Here is a 21,681-nt window from a genome sequence, read left to right as displayed (position 1 = left end):
GCTTCGGGACAGTGCAGTCCAACAGAACTTTCTGCACTGACAGCAATGTTCTCTATCTGTACATGCGGCTACTGCGCACCTAACATGCGACCAGTGGGACTGAGGGACTAAATTTTTAACTTTATTTCAGTTTGATGAATTTAAATAGCCACATTCTCCTAGCAGCTACCACACTAGGCAGAGCAGGGCCAGGAACCTAACCAGCTCCTCTGCCTGGACTCTTCTGCCTCCAGGTCGTCACATGGATGGCGCTTTCTTAGCCTCCTGTCTCAGCTACGTGTCGGCTCCTCAGAAAGGCCTTTCCTGACCACCCCACTGATAGCAGCTCCCACGGACGCCATTATCAGTCCACTTGTTTATTTCCATCAAGACACGTTCACTACGGTCTTTATAATTTGTCTTCCCCAAAAGAGAATATAAAATTGATCAAAGTAGGGACTTTGCTTATTTGTCCTTCAACGCTACGTCCCCACGATAAAGGTGCTTGGTTTAGAGTGTTTTCAATAAACGTTTGAAGGATGGTTGAATGAACGAGTGAGCCAATGACCAGGAGGCCAAGTCAGTAGAAGTAGGCTGCGGACAGATTATGGAGGCTGCTGGAAGAAGGCAAGGGTCCTTCAAACCCTCACATTTCATTTACATGGGTCCAGGGCTCTGCAGTGTTCCTAAGCGCCCCGTGGGGACAGGCGGTCTAAGCAGAGAGCACAAAGGAACGGTCCACACCGCAAAGCAGGTCTCCATCCTCAGTTGGTTTGGAATCAGTTTCATGAGAGCGTTAGTGATGCAGACACACAGATGCTCCCTACGTTTGAGACATCAGGAAATCTCTCAAGAACGTATCTGTGCACACTCTAAAGTCACACCTTTAGAGGAAAGGGGACCGAAAGGGTGATTAGACAATCAAGTTGGCTTTGCAGTATCTGGATCTGTGGTAGCAAAACAGAGCATTAATATTATGTTAAACATTCAGCCAAGTTAAATACTGGTTTATAGTCGCACTGTCCTCTGAGAAATGTCACTAGCTGTGTCACTTAGCAGAAAAGGGGGAAGGGAGGCAATGAGGGGAAAAAGTAAATGATCTGTTTCTAACAAGTTCAAACACCCTGATAATCAGCAGAAAGGAAAAGAATACACAGTGCAGACAGGATTACTGACCAGCCAAAAGTTAACAAACCTGGACCTATAAGCTGACAAAACTGATACCCCAGGGATACCATGTGCAGTGTGAATTCTACACATTCATTACTGTTGTAATTACAAAGAAAAAAAAATGGCATTTGTACTTATCTCTATTTAAAACCATAACACTAAGGACAACTGTAAAGTTCTGTATTAAATGAAACTGTGTGCTCTTCAAGTCTTTTACAGTAAACACTGTCTAATTGTACTGACTATCAGTGCCACTTAATCAAATGACTCTCGGGTAAGATGAAGCAGTGTCAGGAATGTAATTCCACAGCCTGCCACTAAGTCAGAATTTTCATCAGGCGTTCACAGCACCGTAAGTCAACCTTTCCTGTGACGTGAATTGTCAGCACTCACACGTGGTGCCAGCCGGGGACCACTCCCACCCCGGACACACTAGGAGAGCACAGCTCGTGCAGAAGCAGCAGTGGCGCCGAGGAAAGTCTCTCTGCCTGCCAAACCCCCACACGCTTATTTTTCCAGAAATACCAGGGACACTCATTTAGGTAAAAGTCACCATTAAGTCAAAATAATGCCTGCATTTCTTTAAAATTAAACCTCCTACTTCTAGCCACAGTGAGACCAAAGTAGGTTAAAGGTACACCTCTGTTCAAATTCTCTACTGGGACCACGGTACCTCCTCCTATGTTACAGCAGTGAAGGAACAGCTCCCAAAGCTTCACTCGGTTACTCTGTTCCAGTGCCACCCATTGTTGTCTTCTCAGAACCATGATTTCTTTACTGACCTCAGGGTTAACAGTACAGGAAAAATTATTTGCAGAGCCAAACAATTTTAACCGCTCACAGCAGCTTTGGAACACCCACAGCTACGACAGGTCCCAGCTTTGTAAAGATAAGACACGAAATTATTCTCTACCTCCTCATCATCACCAACTTGGTGATTTCATTAAACATTATCAGTACGTCCCAGGAAAGTCAGTGTTTCCAATGATCAAAGCAGTTTACTATAATATTTATACTTGCGAGAGTAAACAAACAACTACGGTACTTCCAAAAGTTTCTTGATTTTTTTTCTTTTAGGTTTTTTGGGTTTTGGTTTTTTGTTTTTTGGGTTTTTTTTTTGCCTGTTTCTCTCAAGTGCTTGTGTACAATTTCAGCTAACTCAGAGAAGAATGGGTCTGGAAAACTTTTAAGTAGCACGCTGCATGTCATCAGAAGAGAATTAGTAAGAGAAACAAGGCAACTCCTCCAATTGCACATCCGGGTCTGAGTCACTTCTGTACAACACTTGCCTTGAGTCCAAGTTATCTGTGGAATCAATGATCAATAAACACGCCACTTTATCATGCAAGATTAATATCTCTTTTAAATGTTTATATTAAATATTTTAAGGACTTTATCATCTTACTTTGTGTCAGAGGTCGGCAAACTTTTTCTGTAAAGGGCCAGAGAGTACATATTTTAGGCCTTGTGGGCCACATACAATCTCGGACACATATTCTTCTTTGTCTTTGTTTTTACAACCTTTTAATGATGTAAGTAAGACTCCTTCTTAGCTGGAGGGCTACACAAAAAGAAGGCTGCAGGCTGGGATTTGGCCCTTGGGCCATAGTTTGCCCACCCCTGCTTATTAAGTATACCAAAAAACCATAATTACATAGTGTGGTCACACTTTGACTAAAGAAAAACACTTCCAACTGTTTTGTGTGTTTTTCTGTAATTTTTTAAAAGTAGACTTTTTTTTTTAGAACAGTTTTAGATTTACAGAAAGAAAGCAGTTAGTACCCAGTTTCCATATGTCTCACACTCACAGGAATGGTACACTTACTAAAGATAATGAACCAGTATTGATACATTGTTATTAACTAAGATGCATACTTTTTATAGATTTCCTTAGCTTTTACCCAATTTTCTGCCCTTTTTCTGTCCCAGGATCCTGCATTTACTCATCCTGTCTGCCGAGGCTCCTCCTGGCTGTTACGGTGTCTCAGACGTTCCTTGTTTTGACGGCCGCGCCAGCTTTAGGGAATACTGGGCAGATACTTTGTGAAATGCCCTCTGTCGAGATTTGGTGGGTGTTTCCCTCATGATAAGACGGGGGTTATGATGTTTTGGGGGAGGAAGACCACAAAGGAAAAAACGCCACCGTCATAACGTCAGACCAAGGGTCCGTCAGGAGGCCAACCCTGCTGACCCTTACCTTGGTCACCTGGCTGAGCCTGTGGTGGTCAGGCTTCCTCCAAATGTTTTTTATTTTAAAAAAACAACTAATAAAAATGATTTTAATTCTTACCATATACCACTAGCTTAAACCTTTTAAACATCAAATCATTTTTAATAAGCTGGCTGTATACATACACACATAGACTGATTCATTCTGTGATTCATATCTAGGCCTCTTAAAATAAAACTTATTTGAGATGAAGACAAAAATTAATATGCACTTTGCCAGTCTATTCTACCTCTAAGTCCTCCTAACTGTTGTTCCCCAGCTGATCAGGAGACACAGAAAGGTGGGTGCGGTGGCAAGGGTTAAAGGTCTAGAATAAAGGGGAAAACGTGGCCACATTAAAGCTGTCAGAACACTGAAGAAGGAAATGCAAATCAACACACAGTAAGATACTACTTCATGCCCACTAGAAGTGCTTAAAGAAAAAGGAAAGAAACTAACAAGTGTCGGTGAGAATGTGGAGAAACCGGAACCCTCAGATGCTGCTGGAATGGAACGGAATGGAATGGAATGGAAACTGGTGCAGCCACCATGGAGGAGTTTGGCAGTTCCTCAAAAAGTTAAATACAGAATTAGCATCTGACCCAGCAACTCCACTTCTAGGTAAATATTCAAGAGAACTGAAAACATACATTCAGATAAAAATTAAACATGAATGTTCACAGCAGTATTATTCATAACAGCCATCAAGTGGAAACGACACAAACGCCCATCAGCTGAGGCACGGATAAACAAAGTGTGGGACATCCATACAACGAATGTTATTCAAAGTCGCAGGAAGACACGAAGCGCTGACACGTGCTACGACATGGATGAACCTTGAAAATACCCTGCTAGATGTAAGAAGCCAGACACGAAAGGACACACACTGCATCATTCTGTTCACATCAAGTGTCCGGTGTAGGCAAAAGCACAGAGACAGAAGGCAGATTCAGGACTGCCAAAGGCAACAGGGGTGGGTGAAGAGCAAGCTCTTAATGGGTATGGGGGTTTCTTTGGGGACTGATAAAAATGTTGAGGAATTACATAATGATCATTGTTGCAGAGCACTGTGAATCTACTAAAAAATATTGATTTGTACCCTTTAAAATGGTTAATTTTCTGTGATGTTTTTTATCTCAATAAAAAATAAATACTTGGGAAGGACAAAAAAACCACTGAAGACATTGAAAACATTCTGAACCTATATATTTGGTAAATCATTTTTTCTATATAAATTTTAGGATCGAAGACACTGAAAACATTCTGAACCTATATATTTGGTAAATCATTTTTTCTATATAAATTTTAGGATCGCTTGTTCCAGTTCTGTAAGAAATGTCCTGGGTAATTTGAAAGGGATTGCATTAAATCTGTAGATTGCCTTGGGCAGTATGGCCATTGTAACGATATTGATTCTGGTAAATTATGTTTAACCCTCAACTCACTCATACACTGTGCCTTTTAAAATCCCATTCCTCTTCTTTATACTTCTGTGGTAATTTTTCCAATAACAGGAGCTTCAGCAATGGATGATGAAATTAGTCCAAAATTCTAACAAGAAATCAGTTCAACCAATTTCATGTTCATAGGGCTGGAGCACAGACAGACTAGGGCCCTGGCTGGAGGAATTTACACTGCGTTAGGGCTAGCACTGTTTCCCACCATTTCAGTAACGCCCACGTCGGCAAAATGAGGCTGGCCACACTCCTCCAGAGTGGTGGCATCGTTTTCCCACAGACATGGACTCAGGAAGAGTGAGCAACTGCCATCTACAAGGCCGCATCTCCAAGGCCCAGAGGCAGGCGGCGCAGGGCTCGGCGGGCTGCGGGACTTCCACACTTTTCCCTGCACACCAGGGCGTCCCCATGTGAAATTTACATACTGGCTGGCTTGAAGGCCACGTGTCACAGTGGCTGACTAGGTAACTCACAACCTAGTGATTTGCAGCTAAAAAAAAAAAAAAAAAGGAAAATTACTTATTTATAAGTAATGGTCTTCCTTGAAAATACAATTATTGTCCTGAGTCTTCTAACAAAATTAAACTGCAAACGACAGACTGCTGAAGTCAGGGAAGAAATCTCAGCCATGTTCTAAGCCAACTACTGCTCACTATAGCAAGCATCACAACAAACTGTTGAAAACAAGAAATACTCTGTTGGGAATTTGGGGAAGACAGCATAGTTTAGTTTAAATTAGTGCTTCCCATAGTGATTAAAAAAAAAACCAAAACTTTCTTTTAAGAACCTCTCCACACTTCAAATACCATAATCATGCAAATAATTCACAGTAACCACCTGGCACCCAGACTCGGACGGAGCTGCTGGAGAGGGATGATGTCCAGTAATCTATGACAAAGCGGTTGTAATTAAGGCTACTGGGGTTGATTTTGCTTTCTTTGCTCTTATAAGTAATTCACATATTTATACTGTTAATCAAATGTAGCATCGTAATTCTCTCATTAATTTTCATCGAACAGGAAAATCAGCTGTTTCTGGGTGTTGATTGTTTTGGGTACAGTTTTTGAAAGCCCAACAATAAGAAAATTGGAAACAAGAGAATAGCTCAACTAGTATTCTTCCATTAATTTAACAACCTTTCTTCATTAACTGACCTAACCAACATTCACTTAACATCTGCCAGACACAAAGGATACAAAGAGCAAGAATAAGCAATTAAGTCTTTTGAAGAGCTTACACTCCAGCAGTAGGTTTAGCAAAATTACTTGCTTTGACTTTGAAAGAAAGACAATACAGAGTTCCACAGAGCCTACTCAAGGGCCACAAACTGGGTGTGGAGAACCAGTTACTCAGTCACAGTGACACCCAGCTGACGTCCTCCTCCTCCTCACTGTCACCCTCCCCGCCCCTCAAGACTTCTTCCCTTCAATTAGAAAGTACAGGTTGCTCAACACCTGACCCCAGCCATAAACCACAGATGGCGGCCTATCAGCCGCTTTCATGCAAAGTCACTCTGTGTGGCGGTAAATCTAAATTCAACCAGGCAGTTATTGTATCCCTGGGTCACGTCCAATCCAAGGAGAGAAAAGTGAACAGAATCCCTCTGGGTGTTCATAAAACCACTCGTCCTGTTTCTGAGGCCTGCTCCTCCAAGAGGCAAATAAATCCATCACCCCACCTTTTTCTCCTATGTTAAATACAGTTTTTTTGTCTTTTCTTTTTTTTTTTTTTTTTTTTTGGTTTTGGTTTGTTTTGTTTTGCTTTAATGCACCAGACCATTTGGCCACGGTCTATGGCCCACCATAAACACCAACTGGTGCAGTCAAAGGGTGTACATGGTGAGTAAAATAAGAGGACAGTGAGGGAGGAGGGAGCAGACCTGCAAAACAACAGTTGGCCCAGCTTGGGGTGGGGGGAGCTCCGAGGACTCACGGACAAGAAACCTTCTCCAGGATTGGGGAGGGGCAGAGGAAGGGCAAAGTCAAGCCTGTTACAGTAAAACTGTAATCTATTCAGGTTGACACAGAGCCCTTAACTCTTCCCCAAAGTGAACTTCTAATGTATCCAAGACTACACTGAACTTCCAGGTTCTACCCGGACCAGCACTGTGTTCCATGGGGTTAGCTTGATGTGTCCCCAACCCACACTCCTAAGGCATTCATCCTACAGGGATCACAGATTCCTACAGAGCTGATGGGAACCTTTGAAGACCAGCAAAGACTGGTCAGTCAGCCTGAAAAATCAATCAACCCTGGGCAAGAGATTCTACTCCATCCAAAGACCCTGAGCATGCCCAGGTGTCCAGGAAGTCTAGAGGAATGATAAAGGATGCAGACTCTAGAGTCGGACTATCTGGCTTCAGATCCTGGCTCCACACTCAAGAGCAATGGCAATCGCCCTGTGACTCAGTTTCCCCATCTGTAACAGCACCTACCTCACAGGACTATTGGGAGAAAAATGGCCTCGCAGCTAAAGAGCTGAGCATGGTGGCTACTACACAATAAACATGCTAGCACATCCGCTATCCTCAGGGGCAACCTGAACTATCATCCATCTTAAAACGGAATGACACTGTAACGACCACCCTTTACCTGGGTCCTAACTACAGGCTCCCAAACATCTCTGTGGAGTAGGTGGTATGATCGTCATTTTAGAGTTGCAAACGGAGCTTTCAAGGGGTTCAGAAAGCTTTCTCAGTTGGTAAGAGGTGGAGCACTGAAAGCTTTGATCACATCCCAGCAGAGTCTGCACTATGTCATCAACCTCCAAAAGCTTAAAAGCATTTTAAAATAATACTTCACTTCACTATTCTAAAATCACTACTTACTGAATAAAATTATGTTCTTGTGAAATTCCCCAGCTTTCCCCCACGACAGCATGATTCCCTACACAATCAGAAATACCTCACAAGTTCTGACAGACCATTAAACAAAGAAAATTATTTTTCTTAACATAAATATGACTGGGTAAAAATCATCACGACTATCTTAATTAAACAGCTTTAAAAGTTCAAAAGTACTGCAGATCTACAGTTTTATCAAGTCAGTTTTCTTTCAGGATTTGTCACTGGATCCTGCAAAAGAAGACGCACACTCTGATTGGCCTGTGTAACATATCTCCTTCCATACGTTTGGTAAGTGTATAACAAAACTGACCAGGGGTAACATTTACTCCAAATAGTCTCTCCCACCATCTCTGATACTATCAGCAAGATACAGACACTTCATTGCCCTAAAAGAAAACACAATCAAATATAAACTAAGAATGTCAATGTTGACTCAGATCTCACATAGTATCTTTTTAAATTCTTTAATACAGAGACCCAGAAATATTCATAACCAGTCAAATTCATAATTACTTAAAGATCCAACAGCTTCAAGGAAAACTGGAATCATCTTAGTCAAAACTGGATTGGTTACCCAGTTTCCTGAAAACAGAGTTCATGATAATTGTTAATCCGTTAACAATTTAAAACAAAAAACATGCTTAACTTGTTTAAGAAGTAGTGATATAGATAAGCCAAGCCATATAATTTTACTTCACTTTCTATTTGCTTTACGCAAGCATTACGTATTCTTGTAATTCTTGTTGGTAAACACGAATGAGATAATAAAATAAGACATTTAATTGAAGCAGAAGAGAATCTAAAAATGCCTAAATATTTCAAGAACGCGTGGCAGTTTCAATAACCTGAAACTCCAAGTATCAGAAAGCAGAAAGAATTACTAGACAGCTGCAAAAGTCAAATATTTATACAGGTGCCTTAAAAGCCACTGTCGGGCGCACACCATCATCACTGACATTTACTATCTGGTAAGTAGTTTCAAAGTGCAATGACTGGCTTGGAGCGTGAAGTTTATGACAACAACTATGTGTGGAGAGACTGTGAAGGTGTGATGCTTGTCATAACTTTCATCGGGCCAGCAACAGGCAGCCAGGCTGGAGCAAGGCGGGGCCTCAGCACAGGTGCCTTTTCTCATTTCAAGAGGGAAACCTAAACTGATACCTTCATGGATAATTTAACAAGGATTGTTTCATAAATTTATAATGTCACTTCCGACTTTCTTATAATTGCGCTTTAATAGCATTCAAAAACAATATTCTTAGGGTAAAAGTAACTGAGAATCTAAGTATGAAACTATTTCAGCTTCAAATTGAGAAAAGGGGGTCTGTTTAATAGGGAGAAGCATCTAAAAAGGTTATAAACCCCTAAGGCCACATTTTATAAACGGGTGGAAACACATTACAGAGATGATAAAAGTCCAAAATTTGGAGTTATCCTTAATGGTATATTATTTAAATTGATAAATAGGAACACCTCCTTAACAGTTTACAAATTGACAATAAGGAAAATCTCCTACTATTCTTATAATAATTCTAACTACAAGAAATTTTCCTTCTTAGGGTAAAAGGAAAGATGGGAGACAAGAGACAACATTTGTGAACACTCAGCTAAACTTCAGCTCCTGAACTTCCTAGATGATGATTTTGTTATGCTTCTCTTCACTTCCGAGTGGGAATAAAAAGTGTGTTGAAAACTACAAGAAATCCTGCTCAGCTCAAGTCAGCGTTCCTCCATAACCAAGGTTCGGTTCCACTGTTCATTAAACCACTTCTTACTTCAGAACGGAATCTGCCTTTTCAAGATCTGGAAAGTCAGTTCAAGTTTTCAGGTGGAGACTTAACATCAGGCAGCAAAACCCCAAATAAGCGTTTCTTAAACTTGAGGGGCAAAGTCAATTACACCCACCACCAGGGCCCTGCGAGGAAGGATGCCCAGGACCCTGTCCACGCTCAGGACCTGCGGCCTGACCCGCGGCGCGCCCCGCCAAGGGCGTGCAGTCAAGGCTGGGAGCCAAGGACGGCCAGAGAGATGCCACAGGTGGCCTGGACGGCAGGTTGGCCCCACCTGGCACTTAGGCCTCCACCAGGAGGCCCCAGGCCCGGCCCCACCTCCCAGGCCGAATGTGCCCTCCAGCCTCACTTTAGGGCGGAGGCGAGCTCGGGCAGGGCTCAGGTGGCCCCTCTGGATCCGTTAACTGGACACAGAGTGCCCGCCCAGGGCGTCACATCCACCCTTCCCTCTGGGCCCGTGTCTATAGGTCCCGGGGCCGTCGAAAAGCGGGCAGGCAAGGGGGCCCTGGAAGGGGCAGCTTCAGCCGGCCCCCTCCAGGGCGCCTCGCCGGCTGACGCAGGAGGACGGTCCCGCGCCTCCTTCCCGGGACACCTCCCGGCACCCGGGGCCGGCGACGCCCCACGCCCCACGCCCCCCGCGCCGCGGGCGCCGCCGCTCGGCCGGGTCTCCCAGACAACAGGCGCCGCGGCGCTTCCGAGGCAGGTCCCCGAGCCCACCCGCGGCCCGGCCGCCCACCTGTCCCGGGGGTCGATCCAGCTGGTCCTCCGGGTGTTGTGGTCGATGTAGAAGACCTTGCCGTCGTAGTCCCTGGCCTCCTCCCAGCCCCGGGGTAGCGGCAGCTGCCCGCTCCCGGCCCTCCTAGGCATGGTCGGCGGCCTCGCCGGCGAGCGGCGCCTCCATAGGGACCGGGCGCGGGACGCGGCGGGAACGCGGCTGCCCGGCCCGGTCGCCGCACCCGACCCGGGAGCCGGCGAGGGGCTGCGGGGCGCGGGGCTTGGGGCGCGGCGGGGCCACGCGCGGGAGGCGCCTTAGGAAACCCTGCTCTCGGCCCCGCCGGGGATCAGTCCACCATGTCTGCGTCGGAGCTGGCGAGCGAACCCTCCTCCTCCTCCTCCTCGCGGCCGCCGCCGCTGCCTCCGCCTCTTCCTCCTCCTCCTCCTCCTCCCCGTCCCACTGTGGCCGCCGAGGGTCGCGGCGCCCAAGCTGCCCAAGACGCCGCCGTCTGGGCTCGGATCCGGGAAGCTCGGTGGAGCGGCGGCCGTGGCGGCGACGGGCCTCCTCATTTGCATGCGATTAGCATGCGCCCCGCCCCGGGCCCGCCCCGCGGGCCCGCCCCTCGCTCGGCTCATCTGCATGCACATTCCTCGCCGCCACATTCCAGGGCTTAACCCTGCAGCGCCCGTGGCCCGCCGCGCCGGCTGGATCGCTGGCCCGAGCCAGGCGGGGGAGGGGAGCGGAGGGCCAGGTGGGAGGGAAGAGGGCGAAGGAATGCACTGCTCGCTCCTTCCCCTTGACCCCAACTATCCCCCCACGGCTGAACGCTTAGGGTTTTTAGCTTCGAGACAGGAAAAAAACAGCCGAGAAGTCTCCGCAGGCCTCTCAACCTCTTTCCGACTTCTAGGGAAACCACAGGACTTTCGAGAGGAAAGGGGTGGGGAAGCCCTCTTCGGAAGAAAAAGTCCGAGCAAACAGCTAGGGCACAAAGGCTCCCCCACGCCGCACCCCTTTGGACCCCGGGGCGGTTCCTGGCTGTGGGAAAGTGTGAAAGGCACCGCTAGCGCTTGAAAGCGCGTCCGTGGCGCGTCCGGGGCGGCGTCGCCCCCGGGCCTCCGCAGGGCGCCCGGCCCTCCGTGACCTCAGTCGAGAGGCCGCGGGCCTCAGGGCGGAAAACGAAGGCGGGTCCCGCGGCCCGAGAGCGCTGCGACACGCCTGCCCCGGTGGCCCTCGGAGGACTCCGGCCTGACCCGGAGAAGCCACTGGGCACCAGGCCCCCGCCCGCGGGCCTGGGGCACTGCGCCCGCCGGGCCCGGCCGCCGCTGGCCTCCGCCGCAGGGTGCGGGACAGCTGGACGTGGACGCACCCCGTAACCAGCTCCTTCCGTCTGCCCCCGCCCCGGGAAGGCCCCCGCCCCGGGAAGTCCCCCGCCCCGGGCCCTGCTCTGGCCAAGAAGGTGTGGGCCACCACGCTGGAGGGAGCCTACGGAAGCCCGGGGGCCAGGCTTTCCTATACCCAGGATGTGTCCGGAAAGAAACGTGGACTATCTCATGCCAGAAGCATTTATTTATTCAGCAGCTACTACGCCCTGGTCGGCTCTGAGGAGGGACCGGACGTCGGGCGACGGTGCCAAGAGCAGCAGGCCTGGCAGGGCCTGGACACAGACCATTTTGTGCCCCAACCCCTCGGTCTGGAGGGAACCTCTCGGTCCCCAAACTCCTGTCCAGCCAGGTCTACACTGCCGTCCCCCATTCGTATTTTTCCGGGTTACTAAGCAGCTGCTTGTAAAGCAAAGGAAAACAAAAACCCCGAGGACGACCCCGGAGATCATTCACTTAAGGTGAATTCGCCTAATCCTGCAGGCTAATGCGTAACGACTTCCCCAGCTCGCGCGGGACACAGCGCTGGGCGAGGGCTGTCGGAGGGTGTGAAACACCGTCCGCCTCCCCTCCTGGATTCACAAACTGGGGAGGGAGTCAAGTGAATTGAGATTCACTATGGCACGGAGCTGGCGCTGCGGGGTTAGCGTGGCAGCCGCCCGGGAGGGTGGCGGGTGGGGACGGCCTTTCGCTCTGCAGGCCGTCGAAGCATCTGCGGTCAGTCTCGAAGGTGGAGGAGGGTGGTCCTGGAGAGTAAGGATGGAGGGTCAGCCTTGAAACAGCTTCGCGGCGAGAACTGGACCTGCCTTCCTGGGCGAGGGCCTTAGAAGGGGTTGCATTTGTACTTGGAGCATCTGGGCAGAAACTTGAAACCGCTAGAAACTCTAGAGAGCTCAGAGCTCCTGGGAAGGAGCAACCAGAGGGAGCCGGAGGCGGAGAAAGGAGTCGCCCAAGGCGAATTTGCTTACTTTGTCTTTCTAGGTCTTCCTCGTTTACACCCAGGAAGCTAGGCTTCACGCTTAATAAAGGGAAGCCCCCACCTCCTGGTCCTGTGTTCAGTCCCACTCCATTCATCAAGATTACACAAGGTAAGATTCTCCAGTTCCAGGTGAGACGTGATATCCTGGTGAGTAATCTTAAGGTTGTACTTCTGAATGCTATGAAAAAGGTGAGACCTGGCTAAAACTAATCTCTTACATCACTGAGTGAATGAGGTGCTTTGTTTGGGACTGCTCTAAATTGGCCCATTAGGATGGCCAAAATTTGTGTTATGGTATACTAATAACACCATTCAACAAACCAGCCACACCATTCTTGTTTAAACCTTGCTTCCTGGTGTGCTTTTTTTCTTCCCAATTAGAAAACATGTATTATGTTAAAATGTCTGCATCCTACTATTAAAGAAAAAAAAGTAGCACACTTTGCTGCTGCTGGAATTTCATTTGTTTCACTGGGATGAACTACTGCACAATACTTCTTGGTGTAACTTCAAATTTGATAAGCTGTCAGATAAATATTCTTACCCAACTTCTAAAACCGATGAGGAATCCAAAATAGCACACAGCGGTACATGACATTTATTGTTCCATAAATCTCAAGACTTCAAAAAGGGACCCTAAATAGACAAACAAAACTCTAAAGCAGTTAAGAGACAAGCTCACTTCTTCTCCCCCACTGGCTGGCACAGGAAACGTTTGGTCACACAAAAGCAGTTAAGATGACAAAAAGGAAAGTCGCCGCTCTCCAGGCTTTTTTTTTCCTGATCAAGTTTTCACTCTGCTCTTCTGAATTCACCTAATTTATGTAATACCATCCCTTGGGAGAATTCCTAATGGCTGAGGCAGTTACATTTCATTTCATTTAGATTCACATCTGTAAAAATAAAGTAAATAGGAAGATTATCCCTATTTTGTAGATGGATGCATTTAGATTTCATTTGGTTCCAGTGGATCCTTGGCAAAGAAGGATGATGCTATCTGCTGTCCTGGGTGCCAGATTACCCGTCTACTCACCAACCACTGAACAGTCTGTTTTCTGGCCTTCAATTCCCCTTTCTCCCAGCTTTCCATTTTCTCCACTACTAATGGTCTATGAGGATGAGCCGCCATTAAACAAAGCTCCTATATCAGTGTCCAAATCTTCGTTGGCTGGAAAATTAGTGATATCAAAAATGGGAGTAGAGAGTGAAAATTATTTCAGCAGATAATTAGTTATATCTATCCAAATTTAAAATAAGTATACTTTTAATCTAGCAATCCCAGTGCTACAATTTTACCTATGGCTAGGAAATTTCCTCAGGATAGGCAAGGATGTTCACTGTAGCATGTCTGATAATAACAAAACTGGAAAAACCACCAGTGTCTATCAGTAAGAAGGTGAGTTCTAGTACAGCCATACTCAGCAGGCATTTTAAAAGCATTGCATACAAGTGTATGTGCAGATAAGGAAGGATGTCCAGGATCTTTAAGTGAAAGAAAAAAGAAAACAAAACAAGATGCAAAAGCAAAGCAAGGTGCTTGCTACCTTCACTGGAGGTGGGGCCAATCATAAAATTTAAAGAACACAGCCTCCTATACATTCCTTAGTGTTAAAGGAAGAATTCAGACAGTAAATTAAGAGAATTGGGGCTGCCAGGGAGATCCCATCAAAGCAAGATACATGAGGAAAATGATCATTAAAGAGAAGGTATGAGGCAGAGATGAGCACAGACATGATTCCAAAAGGGACAGGCCCGGCAGGGTGTGCTTGTAGAAAGAAATGAATGTTGGAAACTCCAAGGTGAATCTGACGTGCAAGAACCCAAGACTGGCTGGAGCCGTCTAGTTAGGAGGCTGGCGTGATAGTATAGGTATGAGAGAGATAAAAGTCTGGATTAGAAATAAGGGGGAGGGGAAGGGGGAGTGGAACGGAATGATCTGGCAAGAATTTGCTACTGATTAAATTAAGTGGTGAACAGACCAGAAGGAGAAATCTGGTACCATTCCAAGACTTCAGGCCATCAGGAGAGACTCAAATAGCTGAAATAAATAAGGAAGTCCAAAGAGGGATCTGATATGGGGTTTGATTTTAGAAATCAGAGATACCCAGCAAAAAGTTAAAGGTCAGGACTGAAGCTCAAACAAAAGGTCAGCGCTGCAAATATACGGTTGAATGCCACCCATCTGAAATTCTGCATCGGGCCAAGGACTCAGGCCTGACTCCTGGGAAGGAAACATCAGAGCAAGTCTAACAGAATTAAGTAACCCATCTGTAGTTCTATTTTGGGCCTATAACTCTTCGGTAATTTGATATGATTTAATTTATTTCTTTGTAAAATGTGGTCTCTAATGTGTGTGAGAATTCGTCACTAGCGTGTAATCCATCTCTGAATGAATTATTGTTGTAACCTTTATCATTAGGCTATCTAGTCAACTCGTGTGTAGGACAAGATGAACTGGTTTTCAACATTTTAATCCCCCTTGTTTCCTCGAGGAGATCAGGGATTATATAAACTGGAACTTCTAAATAGAGAACTTTTTTTTTTCTGAATTATACGAGTGGCTTCTCTGTTTTTGTTTTCTCTCTTCCACAACCAAAATGTTAAAGTAAATAACATCTCTAATTGTAATGAATAGGTAACCCTAAATTATACAATTCTGAAATTTTATTGTCTAGACAGTCCTTAAGAAGACAGGCATGTGACCTTTAAGAATTCCTAGAGCTGGGCCAAACCAGAAACCTCGATTACCATAATCACTTCCCTTGAAGTTAATTATTATACCAACACCTTAGGCAGCAACGATTATAACAATTTAGTAGTAAACAACATCAAACTGGTTGGATTTTTACTTTATTCACTGCAGATGGAGACCTACACTGAGCAAATCCTATGGTTGCTAAAAAGAAATGAAACATTTAATAGCTGTCTCACTAGCGAAAAGGAACAGAAGTTCAAATGCCGTGTTTGTGTGTGTAAGGCTCTCAGAGGGTACCTGTCGTATACTCTATGAGGCAGATACGGAATAAATTTCCATTTACATTCCATCTTATGTAATAAAATAATGTAAGGTTCCATTTTCCTCCTACCATCTTTAATTTGCATTTTTTTCCGTTTCAATTTTATAGTCAATGAAAAACAGCTTTTAAAAAAAATGAGATTATATTCCCTCTCCCCTATCTTTTAAAACAATTTGACATCTCCTTTCTTATCCCTCTGAATTTTCCATTAAAATCTTTATATATTTAAAATCTGCTTATTATTTATCAGTGTCTCTTTCCCTACCTCATCCTCTCTCTTCCTCCTAGTTCTTGACTTCATAATATTGACTCAGTGCTGTGAATTTAGCTTTAAGAGTTGTAACTACAATATAATCTCCCAAATTTGTCTGCTTTGGGGATATTCAAATTGAATAGGGAAAAAAAGGTCTATGTAGTAAAACATATTCAAAGAAATATATTTTGCCAATAAACATATGGAAAGGTGCCCAATGTCATTAAGAACCAGTGAAGTGAAAACTAAAGCCACCATGAGATACTCATGCAGACACTACATTGGCAGAAACTTAAGTTTAATGCTATCAAGTGTTGGTAAAAATGTGGAGCAACAGGAATTCTCATCAGTGATAGGTGGGAAAACAAACTGGGACAGACACAGTTTGTCCAAATCTAGGAAAATTGATGATATCCCCCATCCTATGACGTCGTGACTCCATTCCTGGTATCTCCCTAGAGAAATTCGCAGATATATGCACCAGATCCATGGATAAGAATGTTTATAGCGTATTATTTACAGTTGCCCCAAACTGAGCATGCAAATGTTTATTAGTGTAGTGGATAAATACATTGTGTGATATATTTAAACAATACAGTAGAGCAATGAAAAAGGATGAACTCAGGGACACAAAACCCCTTCAGAGTGAGTGAGGGACTTGTTTTATTTTGTGATTTGGTGGTTCAGGTAACTTGTAGAAGAGGTGATTTGGGTGTTTTCCTCAGAAGGAGGTGGGGTGAGCTGAAGGCTGAGAGCTGGGCGTCTCGGTGAGCTCGCCACTAGTGTCAGCCAGGCCCGCTTAGCAGATACGTTTACCTGCATGTCTGTTTCCCTGCCTGTCAGAAACCAGGAGCTCACATGAATTCCTTCACCTCAAGCCTAACACCACGGCATTCACTCCAGTTTTGTTTCCTTTCCATGTTTGTGACTCCCTTCTCGAGCAGGGAGAACCCTGTTCTCTGTATGCTCGTGTATTTATGTATTTAATCAATACCCCTGAATGTCAGCACCCTCCCAAGTCGGCCGCTGCGCCTTCCCCAAAGATAAAGCCTCCTCCCCAGCAGCACCCCCTCGGCCTGCACGCCCGGTCCACCCCCTCACAGAAGCCTTTCCTACCCTCTGTGGGCTCCTACTCCTGGTGCTGGGCCCTCCTCACTCCACTCAAGCTCCTACGCCCACACCAGGGCACCTGCTCCCCTCAAATGACTCTGACACCCCACGCGGCGCCGTCCCTCCCTGAGGACACCGTTCCTGCTGCTTGTTTTACTCCCCCTCCAAGCACACACTGTTCTTACCCTCCTTGGGCTCCAGTATCCGACGTCCCTTGCCAGGGGACTGCCCCTCTGTGTGGATGCCCGCCTCCCTCTGCTAAGGCTCTGGCTCTCCACCCATGTAAGGGCAGCATTTCTCACGACTTCAGTGACCCTTGTCAGCCTCTTGGTAACCTTGTCAAAAATGCATATGGCCAGGTCCCACACCCAGAGATGATGATTCAGTCGATCAAAATGAGATGGTAAAACCCACGTTCTCAACAGGTGCTTCTGATGCAAGTGTTCTGAGTGACTAAGAAATCCTGTCTTCATCTGGAGTTACTGGATCAAGAGATAAGCACATGTAATTTTTTGACCTGTGCTGCCGAACTGTCTGCCTGAAAAGCCATACCAGCTTGCAGCTCCAGCAGGGTGCCCCGCAGCACGCTGTCCCAAACCTTGCCATTCACTCCCGCTGTCCTTGCGTGTGCCGTGTGAAAGAGGGTGCTGAACGAACGCTGGGTGGGTGGATGGAGGGTAGATCCTCTTCACTGAGCCTCAGCTTCCTTATCAACTCAGGATCTGGGACTGAGTCAGTGTTTCCAAATTTAAATCCATCATCCAAACTGGTGAGGAACATCACCAGGAACTCTTGTGAAAAATTCAGATTTGCAGGCTTAGACCTACTGCATCAGGCTCTTGGGCGGAAGGGAGCGGGAATCTGTGTGTTTAACGACAACCCTGAGCTTCTCTGATTAAGTTCCACGTTACGCCTTTGGTTAAGTGAGTTTCGTAAATATTGCTCTGGTTGATTTTGTATGTTCTCGCCGGTTCTACAATATTTTGATTTCACCTGACTATACAAGACCTTATATTATGAACCAACAACCATGAAGTTTAAAGGAAAAAGTGCAGGCTGTCTGCAGAGCAGCTGTAACACTCAAATAAGATAGATATGAATGATAAATTCAGGCCATGTCTTTTGTATCTTTGTCAAGGCTAAATATTTCAGATATTTTTACATTTTTAAAGAAACTGCCACTGCAGAGATTTAAAATATTCCTCAGATGTCAAGGTTGCATACTGATACTTCTGCACTGCTTTCTCACTGGGAATATTAAAGTGATGGAATACTGCATAATAAAAACTTCAGACGCGAAGGAAGATCAGACTTCAAGTATAAAAATTTTTCAGGTTTCTCAGTGAAAAGGAAATAAGTCCAATAGAAAACAACAATAATGATAAAAGGGGATTGAAAATAGATCTTACGACACCACGCTAAAGGAAGGATGTGTAATGTGGAGAAGTTATGGTTAAAGAGTTTGCTGCAGAGAAATGCATTGATTCATACAGAACAGATATTAAACTGCTCAAGGTCTTTCATATTGGAGTGACTTTTCTGTATATATTTTACTGATTTATGAATCACATTTACACTCTTTTTTCATTTTGTTATTGAAGTATAAGTGTACTATGTCTTGATTTCTGGTGTACAGCATAATGTCTCAGTCATGTGTATACGTACATATATCCCTTTTCATATTCCTTTTCATTTCAGATTACTACAAGATATTGAATATAGTTCCCTCTGCTATACAGTATAAACTTGTTGTTTGTCTGTTTTATATATAGCAGTTAGTATCTGCAAATCCCAAATTCCCAGCTTATCCCTTCCCCCATTCCCCTACCCCCATAACCATAAGTTTGTTCTCTATGTCTGTGAGCCTTTCTGTTTTGTAAACAAGTTCATTTGTGTCTTTTTTTAAGATTCCACATATAAGCAATATCATATGGTATTTTTCTTGCTCTCTGTAGCTTACTTCACTTAGAATGACAATCTCCAGGTCCATCCATATTGCTGCTAATGGCATTATTTCATCCTTTTTTATGGCTGAGGAGTATTCCATTGCATAAACATACCACAATTTCTTTATCCAGTCATCTGTCAGTGAGCATTTAGGTTGTACAAACACTCATAAAATTTGAAGTCCTCAGGTCACTGTTGGTTGTTGGATTTTTTGGTCAAATTAATCTTCTTGTATAGGCTTCTTTTAAAAAGTTAATTACTGAGCACCTACCATGAGCCATGCACTGCTCTAAGTGCTTTACTTCTATAAACTCATTTACTTTTCTATCAGCCCTGTGGAGTATGTCCTTTCTTGACTCCTTTTTGAAAGGGGAGGAAACTGAGGCACAGATCACTTAACGTGTTTGCCCAGTGACACACAGCATTAAGTGATGGGGCGGAACTCAAACCCATATCACAGCAGAGCGGTGGTTAGCGTGGACAATTGTTATGAAGAGCACATTGCTGCTTTAATTTCTGTCTTCATTCAAAATTGAGTCATTATTGTTAGCAAAAGTTTAGGTAGACCTGAACCAGGTTTCTCACTGTCCAAAAAAAAAAAAAAAAGTTACAAATCAGCAAGGGGGAAATCTAGAATGAACCCTGTGGTCCTAGAGCTCATGTTTACTTTAATAAGGGCAGATCGACGATGAGTGAGTAGGTAGGTAAGATAAGGCAAAAAAAAAAAAAAAAATCCCCCACGAAAAGAGCCAGGAGAGGCTTCCTCCAGTGAGACTGGGTTGGGGGCAAGTGTGTCCAACCCACGCAACATCCTTGAAGACAGCAGTGGGCAATCAGCCTCCCTACTGGAGTCTCCCCTCCCCTTCAGTGATTAAGCCCATCATCCTGCCCTGCTAGAGGGTGCTCCTGGTGTCCCTGGTGAGGAATCCGCACGTTGGCCTCTGCTGAGCTATAGGGATCTGCCAGCCACGCACACGACACCCTCCTGTCGGTAAACCATGGCGCCAAGTAAAAGAAATGTTGTTTCAAAGACCAGTCTCTTTCCTGTTACTTGCCTTGCTGCTGAGATCCCGATTCATCCCCAGCCCTGTGGGATATATGGGGTCTCATCTTTGGAGACTGGATGCTCAGTGCTTAATAAAAGAGGAAAAGAAGACTCTGTTCTGCTCCCCCTCAGACACTGAAGGAGGTTTCTCAGCTAATCTGAGATGGCAAATCTCCTGGTCAGTGTGATCGGGCACTTTTAAGTATTGCTATCTATTGACAGCAAATTGTCTCAAAGCAAAGAATTAAAAAAATTAAAAGCTGAGACCACTATTGCTCTCCTGAATGTAGACCCCAGTTCCTCCGAGGCTGACTGGGACCCCTTACAAAGGGTGACCCACAGCTCACAGCAGAGGCTACTTGGGGTCACCAGGAACCTGTCAGGTCAACACCCGGGGGTGGAAAATGTTCAAGGACAGACTGGAAACAACAAAATCTAAAAAAAAATTTTTACCTGCCTAAAATATTTTGTTTAGGAGAAGGAAAATGGTGAAAAACAGATTGATCTGGTTTGGGCAGGGTCCTTCCCAGGGGGACACTTCTGCCTAGAGGCACTGGGTAGTGCCTCCCCTCCCCTCCTCCCTTTTCTTCTTAGGCAGAAGCAAATAAAAGCCTAAAACTGGGAGGGAAAAAAAAAAAAAAAGGAAAAGAGAAAGAAAACAAACAAAACCCCACAATGGTTATTTTGTTTTACGCCCTAGATACAGGGGGAGAAAATACAGAGTAATTAAATAAACTGTATGCTTAGCCCAAGATCCTGTTATATTCCTTGCTGTCTGCCGAAATGTACCTGCCACCTTGGCCCCAAACATATCCCAAGGCATTATTGTCAAGCTCATATTTTTAATACACTTTACAGCTCCATCAAGATATTGTTAGAGATCCCTTCCTCACCAAAAAAGTTAAATTGTTTTCAGATCTGTTTTCTTGGCTAATTCCATATAAATGGAAAAGTCTAGTTGTGAGCCAACCACCGAGAACTTCTCCTCCTTCTGCTTGTGTTCTTCCTCTCCACTCTCATAATAAAATATTTTCTATGCTGTTTAGGGCAATGGATGTCCTGTCTCTGGAGGTCTGCCTTCTCATCATCCCAAAATTGCCTTAAAATGATGCCAAATAGCCACAGGGCCAGCTGTTCTAAGAACTGTATTTTCTTAGCGGTATTAGCCTCTCCGCGATGTCACTCAGTCACCTTCACACGTTAAAATCCTGCAGGTACGTTTTAACGCACCAGCCTCAGATAGCCCACAATGGCCAAAGCTGGAAGAATTTGAGCAACAAAATAAATAACTCAGTTTTGGATTACAACCCAAAATAAAATAAATATACATGAGTCCAGTAATAAATGGTGACTGAATAAATAAATAATGTGGAGAAGAGACACATCTTCCTTACAGAAGAATTCCAAATAATTCACGTGGATACTTCTCCCTCTAGGAGATAAAGTTTAATTTCCTCCCCCTTGAGTATGGGCTGGAGTTAGTCATTCATTTTAAAAAACAGAGTAGGGGAAACTAGTAACTTTATAGTGGAGAAATCTGGCAACACCAAGCAATCAAGATTAATATTACTAGTGATGTCACGTTGATATCATGTACCCCTGATTGGTACGGTGTGATGAGAAGGGCATTCCATCCTGTTGTTTGCTTCCCTCAAGTGCCTAACCCTGATCTAAGCATGATTTAAAAAAAAAAAATCAGACAAGCCCAGATTGAGGGATATTCTCCAAAACAGGTCATGAAAGATAAGAGAAGACTGAGAAACTGTCAGAGACTAGAGCAGATCAA

At 45.0% G+C, this 21,681-nt stretch overlaps 2 protein-coding genes across 4 annotated transcripts in view; one reads left to right on the top strand and one right to left on the bottom strand.

Annotated features, from left to right (window-relative positions):
- WWC2 (WW and C2 domain containing 2) overlaps nucleotides 1–10,703 on the bottom strand; it is a 129,899-nt gene extending 119,196 nt beyond the window's left edge. The window contains exon 1 of the mRNA XM_074353413.1: nucleotides 10,187–10,703. Within this exon, the coding sequence (XP_074209514.1) occupies nucleotides 10,187–10,317 (131 nt within the window). The 5' untranslated portion in view covers nucleotides 10,318–10,703. The remainder of the gene's footprint in view (nucleotides 1–10,186) is intronic.
- A 155-nt stretch (nucleotides 10,704–10,858) lies between these two features.
- DCTD (dCMP deaminase) overlaps nucleotides 10,859–21,681 on the top strand; it is a 112,414-nt gene continuing 101,591 nt past the window's right edge. Inside the window, exons 1-2 of one of the 3 annotated variants that reach the window (XM_010953320.3) lie at nucleotides 10,859–12,005; nucleotides 12,526–12,632. The gene's annotated coding sequence lies outside the window, so the exon portion shown is untranslated. Of the gene's footprint in view, nucleotides 12,006–12,525; nucleotides 12,671–21,681 lie in introns of those variants that run through there. The other 2 variants (XM_074353416.1, XM_074353417.1) reach the window with 2 other exon arrangements.

This window comes from Camelus bactrianus, chromosome 26 (assembly GCF_048773025.1).
Source record: "Camelus bactrianus isolate YW-2024 breed Bactrian camel chromosome 26, ASM4877302v1, whole genome shotgun sequence".
Lineage (NCBI taxonomy): Eukaryota > Metazoa > Chordata > Mammalia > Artiodactyla > Camelidae > Camelus > Camelus bactrianus.
Note: the sequence above shows the minus strand (reverse complement) of the source record. Positions and strands in the feature narration are given on the sequence as shown.